Genomic DNA, 7,500 nt, shown 5'->3' on the forward strand with positions numbered 1-7,500 from the left:
AGTTGTAGCGTCTCACAAACATTGCTTGTAAAGGATCATTCTTGCTTGGTTTTTCCAATAGGACCAGAGTGAAATGAATCGTTCTGTCTTTGTAATTCTCGTTTGTGTTTGCTGGGCATCGCTTCCTTTCAGCGTCGGTATGTACACAGTGTTATGTTTATTCTTTTATTACGTTGGATGCCGTAAGCATACCATGTCTTAAAACCAGTCGAGTGTCTTTTTTTTCAGGGGCACCCAACCATAATCTTCGGTGAAATATGTGTTCTGGAGAGCCAAACTATTCTAAGAATTTCGGTTTTACTTTGCGAACAACTATAGATTTCTTTACTAAAACATCACCTAAAAGATTCGGAACCAGGGAAAAATAGTCCCTTGCGTTTCCGCACGGATGTTTTTGGCATTTAAAAAGGTCACCTAGCATTTTCGTAGAGCAAATGGTTCCCTGGAAGGTAACGTTCAGCTACAATTGTAGCAATTTGTGAAATGAAGATCTCATTCCCTAAAATTTTCGGACACTTCAATTTTCAGCCAAGATATCCGAACAGATCAAATTAGTATCGTATTCTAGGTGATAAAAGATCTCCCTGGACAGTATATATTACAAGGAACCTAGAAATGTCTCTCAAAGGCTTTTGGCTTAATTTGCTCGTTGGGTTCCCTTGTTTATTTTTTTTTGGTTGATGGCCAGAGATGTGCATACCCCATGGATATTGAATTATGCTCCGATCGGGTGAATCCAATTTTACGTCCCTCAGTATTTCCAAACTCCCTTGGCTAGATTAGAACACCTACACTTTTCCCAGCTTTTTGCATTCTGAACGGGCGTTAGACCGCTCGGCGACGAGAGCAATCATTTAGTTTGGAATCCTTTCCGCCCGCGATGATTGACACGGTAGAAGACCTCACATCTGAAAGTATTTTATAAAGTGGAAGATGCTCTTTCTTTGAGAACGGCAAGCTTTAGAGGGAAGGAGCATCTTCTACCTTATTTCTAGATCTTGCTTCGTTCTTGTGTGTTTCACTGTGAACATTATTTTGCATGGAACGAATACTCCAATCGATCTGTTTCTTGCGAACCAGTTTGGCCAGTCGTTCTGACGTAGAAAGAAAATAAGAAAATAGCATTCAACGGCTAAACAAATTTAAAATGAAATCGCCGTCACGGGGACTTCGAAGCGGTCCCCCATCCAAGTATTAACATTCGAAGGGGTTTAACTTTAGTTGACACTTAGACTAGCACTGACTGCCAACGGTTGAGATCTTTTTGAGGAACTCGCACATATCTTGCCAAACTTTATAACACTTGAAAGAAAAAAAAACAACCTAACAAAAATCCGGTGTCTTGCCGTCATTTTTTCACAGATGTATCCTTAGTTTCGTGAGTTGTTAGTAACACGCAAGGTTAGTTAATCACAGGCGGCTGCTAAAATCGATGCCTCTCTTTGTACAACCATAAGTACGATAGGAAAATTGATGATGGTAACTTGTTATATTCGCGGCACAAAATTTATAATGTTTTCATATCGCAAATTTTGTTGCTGATGGCAATTTGTTCTCGATTGACACTTCCTAAAAGCTTCCTTCTACTCTTCTTAAAAACTGTATATCAATATTTATTTACTTTTCCGTCAACATTTGTTTTGCATAAATCAGCCTGACGAAATCTGTACCTTGCTTAGTTCGCAACCCCGACTGACAGGGCTTAACTTCAGTAAATTTTTGAATTGGAAAGCTCAGTGTCAGAAGCTCAGAGTACACGCTTAAACTTGTGGTGAAAAACAAGTTGTAAGGGAACTTCAAAATGATCAACATGTCAGCCTTGATGCCAATGTTTCTTGATTTCCCTGTATTTTCTTCAATCTTTCTGGGTTTAGTATTTTACTGAACCACATGTCTTCTCAGGGGGTATTATGCAAAGACATCTACCATGGCACTATAATGATTTACGATACCAAAGCAATAGCTATTAGAGCTACATATTACGCAAAGACAACTTGAATATCCTGGAAAACAAAGCTCAGATGACAGTTACGGAAAAAAACACTGTCAAGTTACGGCACTACGGCACGCACGCAATGCATGCCTATTTTTTTAAATATCCCGTATCTCGTCAATTCCCCACCCCTCCCCCAAATATCCCGTATCCCTATAATTTTTTGCCTAAATATCCCGTATCCTGATAACCCCTTATAGGGCTTGGTTGTTTGCATTTGCAAATTTAGTAGCATTAATAATAAGAGACAACATTTATTTCTCTTTTTACAACAAATAGCTTCTACTTAAAATACAGATTTATTCTTCTGGTAATCTCGCGCCATTTTCCGAAGTTTACCCTTCGTGAAGTTCACTGTATCTAGACAATTTGTGTTAATGGTTTGTGCATCCCACGGATACGCCCTCATAGGCCGGCGTCTTGTTTATTTCATTTTTTTTGTCTCCTGTTTTTTTCAATTTCTAGCAGCATGTCATGGCGATCAGACCTTGGGCTGTTCTTTGCGATAATTTATATAGTCCTCGGTTTCACTTAGAACATCACACTGTTAACGGTCGTAGTGAGTAGGATACGGTTACAATTCACAAATTTCGTTTTAAAAGACATGCTATCAAAAAATGTAAAAAGTAAGTACGTTAAAAATATATGCCAATAATCTCACACGTATGTCACTGATAAAATTACTCTTGAAATGACATTTATTTAGGGTGTTTTTTTTTTTTCAGGGTCAGGTTGGAACTATGAAGGTAAATTGGTTTAATTTCTGATAAATGAAATGGTTTGGCCGCTATAAAAAGTGTGTGTTTATAAAGAATTTAAATGCATTTGATAATGCAATTTCTTAGCCAGGGATTGATTCAGTGTGGAATGAGCCACAGAAAATGTGCTATTATCTCATAAGTGGCCTTTCCCTGTAACTCTTTTAGCATAACGCATAGAATGATCGATATATGAATTGAATCATGTACTGAACTTACCCGTCACTTAACAAATAGACTACTACACCGCTAACTGCTCAAAGAAAATATTAAGTTAAATTAAAATAAATTAATTTGAGTAAATCTACACACCTTATTCCAAAATGGCCGCCATTTTAGTATTCCTTTGTTTCCATGCAAATTGGCCCTTATGGCCTCGCTTTTAAACGTAAAATTCAAAATAATACTTAACCTTGAACGCGGCCATAAGGGCCAATTTGCATGGAAACAAAAGAATACTAACATGGCAGCCATTTTGGAATAAGGTGTATGATCCTCGCAGTTATGGACGCAATTTTAGCAATTGCGTAGAGAAGCCTGAAGAATTCAGGACTTCAACGGAATTTGAACCCGTGACCTCGCGATACCGGTGCGTCCATAACTGCGAGGATCATAGCTTTACTTGAGTTAACATCGTGGCGCCTGCATTAGCTTCTTCTTAGTGTGAAAGAAACGCGTGACGTTTACCATGGTAACGTTTACATAAGTGAAACCAAAAATCCTTGAACTTTGATCCTAGACCCTGAAAGCTGGGAAGGAATCTGTAAAACAGGAAAGGAGCAATCGCCAATCGATATAACAGGCGCAACTCAAGACAAAGCTTTGGATCAATTCGCCCTCACCAATTATGACATGAAAATGAATAATAACTTTACTGCCACAAACAATGGCCACTCCATCCAGATATCATTGCCCTATGCGAAATTCTATAATGTTAGCAAAGGGGGCCTCACAGGTACATACACGACAGTCCAGTTCCACCTTCACTGGGGAAAAGACAATAGCAAAGGATCGGAGCATACCGTAGACGGAAGAAAGTATGCGGCTGAGGTAAGAGAGCAGAAGCCTGTATACAGCCGCCCGCTCTCCGAAAAAAAAAGTCGGAGAGGAGCGTCTATGATTTACCGTTAGTAATCGTGTTCCGGAATGATTTTGCATACATTATTAAGTGATCTACGCTTACCAAAATTTGCGTGGCTCATATTATGTTGGAGCTAAATTCTCAAAATGGTGGTCAGTGAGGTAGACGGTAGCCTTGCAGCTCCTACAAGGTCTCACCTGATTGGAGACCACCCTTGAGGTTTAACAAAAGAACAAATAACAGAAACAATGGACCCTAGAGGATAGAGTTGCAGCCCTTTTGTTTTAGGCCTAGGGTCCATTGTTTCTGTTATTCTTCCAACCAGGTACGGCTCTGATCTTCAGAACAGCACAGATCGTTGCCGATGAGCTGTTATTTTCCTCGGTGTGTTCACATCTCAAATGTTCCATGGCATCACGCTTTGTAGATTGTACTTGAGAATGGCTAGGCTGGTCCGAGCAAGGCGTTGGGATTACATTGACTGGTAAGGAATAGCGGGAGACGTTTTCGAGTGGACAATCTTTTGAAAAGTACTATATTCACCTCGTGAAGAGCGCTTTCGTTTCTTTTGCGCTGACAACAATTCCTACAAATGTACGTCGAATCGATTTCCACTTTACACTCCATAGATAAGAATTCCGCTCGTTCTTTAAAAGAAAAAACCTCTTTGATAATCAAAAAGATTTTTATTCATATTTTGTACCGTGCTCAAAGTACACACGAACTCATCCGAAAATCTCTCACGGTGGTTCTCACGGTGTTGGTGTGGAGAAATAAAAATAAAAGCCAATCAAAACTCGTTGTTTCAATGATGTAATGATCGATGGGTAATAACCAATCAAATCATTTTCCACACATTCCAGGAAAAATCACGTGGTATGGAATACGATTATCAACGGTAAATCACAGGCCGCTGTATACAGGCAAAGAGAGCAGGAGCTTCAAGTGTTTTTGTCCTTTTCGTTTTTTTTTTTTTTTTCTTGTATTTTTATGTATTTGTTTCTCTTTTTAGAGTGGTTTTCAATTGAGTGTCGTAAAAACAAATACCAAAGTAATTACTTCGACAAATCACAGTGCGACCAGCGCAATGGACTTTCGTCACCCGGCGGCCATGCTGGTCAAAGACTACAGAGTTCGTACCCCCAAGTGTCTGGTTGATGTGTTTGGAAGCGAGTTCAGGGGGCGCAAGACAAAAGTTTTTAGTCCCTTGGGACTCAAATTGATCGCCCATGAGCCAATCCAAATTAGTAGAAATTCGATGTAACTTGCTCAAAGCGCGAGAAAAATCGTGCGTGCAAGCCGCGATTTCTTTTGGTTTTCCTTAATTCTCATAGGTTGATAAACTGGCGCGAGATTTTTTAACCAATCACAAAGCGTAGCAATTGCAATCGCGCGTAATTGCTATCGACAGTCATTTGAAAACTTCTCTAACTATGCAACTTACTGCATCACATAAGAATTCAGATTTTATTGTTTTGCAGTATTTACAAATATACATTATTACAAGAACAGGAAAAAAAGAGGGAAAAGGCAAATTACACAAATTGTGACGAGCAAAATATGCGCAGTGACCAAATTAAGTAGGTTAAGCTTTCGAGTTGGTCACTGCCACGAGCAATTATTTGTCATAAACATGTACATAATTTTCCCAAAAAAAACCTCGTCAGTTTTCGTCATTATCTATTTTTAGCACGACTACTTAACTATTCGCCGAAGGCGAAGTGATTATCGGTGAATATTCACCGAGACGAAGTCGAGGTGAATATTCACCTGTAATCACTGAGCCTGAGGCGAATAATTGTTTTAGTATAAATACACAGGTGATTATTTTAAAAAAAAGAGAAAAAAAACACATTTCAACGCGGCATCATCTTCACTTACAGTGGCAAAAGGACTACTGGCAGCCATTTTGTCCGTCGAGGTGATTATCGGCTGATAATCCGAGATAGCGAGCCAATGAGAGCGCGCGATTTTGTATAATCACCGGTGTATTTATACTAATGTTAGATATTTGCGGGAAATAAACGCAAGCACGAGCGACCCCTCGCTCGGTTACTTGGTTGTAGACCAATCAGAGACGTTGTGGTCATCAGACCCAACCTGATTGGTCATAATTTGGCGGGACCCGTAAATACAATAACCTGATGGGCCAAGGACAAATGACAGAGATCGACACTTCCGGGTTATGGGATTCTCGCTATTAGAAATCATACTTGTATTACGTATATAAAAACAATAATTTATGCAACGTGATAATAAAGTTAATAAGCCATAGGTAGATGGGACTACACTTAAAAGAGACATATTGAGTAGTTAGAACATCAGTTTGTATTGTTTGCAAAATGTCACGTAATTCAAGCATTTTTTGAGCTAAGTAGTGAGATAACAGGTGTAAGTGCAATGTCAATTATGGTTTGTTTGCACGCGATTTTCAGGCATGGAGACAACTAAATTTATCTCACAATTTGAGTGTTGGACAAAGGTGTGATTCTGGTTTTAGTTTTACTAAGTTCAGTAGAGGAATTGTGACAATCTTCTACACTCTTTGATTTTACTTCACTTTTGCAGTTGCATTTTGTTAGCTACAACACCAAATACAGCAACCTTGATGCTTCTCTTAGCCATGCAGATGGAGCCGCCGTTCTTGGTGTCTTAATTGAGGCATGTAGTTCTTATTGTTTCCTCATAAAGAGGTTATAGAGGCCTTTAGATTGCATCTTAAGTTTTTTTCATTGTCAATAATAATAACAATAAGGATGATGATGATGATGATGATGATGATGATGAACTTTAACCCTAATTGGGAACACACTACAGAAATCAAATTAACTCATATCAAATCGTAGGAGAGGAGAGGGAAAGAGAGGGGAAGGGGAGAAGGACGGGGAAAACCGGAGTACCCACAGAAAAGCCCCCGTCGGATCAAAAAAGAGAACCAACATACTCAACCCACATCTGACACCAACAAGCTCTGGAAATTGAACCAGGGCCACATTGGTAGGAGGCCAGTGCTCTTACCAGTACCCCGCTATCCCTGCTTGTTAACAACTCTGCGCACACTTTGATGTCGTACTATTTTACTTGACGATTCACTTAAGGGAAAAACGGTGCACATACATGAGATTACAAAGAGAGGTAAAAATAGAAAACCAAAGGGAAACGAATTCAGAAAAACACGACACTTACAGGATCTTTGCGGCTCTCTGGATTACAGAAACGGTTTTGCATACAACATGAACAAACTTCTATGCGAACTGAACAATACCAGCGAAACTGACACAAAGAACAATACAAGCCTTACAAGGGTGTTAACGAGGTAGTGTGACAAAGGTAGACAAAAAAAACAAGCGAGGCTTAATTACGGACTAAGAAAAGTATAGCAGGACAAACCAAGAAAGGAGGAAACAAATGAACACTAATTACACGGAGAAATACTGGAATTCGTGGCTACACTGCTCCCAATCGCCTTGTGAGAAACGGAGAAATGTGCGAGACTAGAAGATTTGGTAAAGGCCTGGCAGCGTTGTTTTGTTTCTTGTTCAGGTAGATTTACCACTTTCAGCCCTTGGAATCCTTTAATTTGACTACTGTGTGTTTGCTGTTATGTGGTCTCATCGATCAGTAGTCCATTAAGAAGATTACACCAAACCGACCACATTGCTGAAGGA

The 7,500-nt window shown here is 39.5% G+C and overlaps 1 protein-coding gene across 1 annotated transcript in view; it reads left to right on the top strand.

Annotated features, from left to right (window-relative positions):
• Positions 1-7,500, top strand: part of LOC138047110 (carbonic anhydrase 2-like) — a 15,524-nt gene that overhangs the window by 2,974 nt on the left and 5,050 nt on the right. The window contains exons 2-5 of the mRNA XM_068893835.1: positions 62-137; positions 2,719-2,739; positions 3,491-3,801; positions 6,401-6,493. Coding sequence (XP_068749936.1) covers positions 74-137; positions 2,719-2,739; positions 3,491-3,801; positions 6,401-6,493 — 489 coding nt within the window. The 5' untranslated portion in view covers positions 62-73. The remainder of the gene's footprint in view (positions 1-61; positions 138-2,718; positions 2,740-3,490; positions 3,802-6,400; positions 6,494-7,500) is intronic.

Source organism: Montipora capricornis, chromosome 4 (assembly GCF_036669925.1).
Source record: "Montipora capricornis isolate CH-2021 chromosome 4, ASM3666992v2, whole genome shotgun sequence".
Classification (NCBI taxonomy): domain Eukaryota; kingdom Metazoa; phylum Cnidaria; class Anthozoa; order Scleractinia; family Acroporidae; genus Montipora; species Montipora capricornis.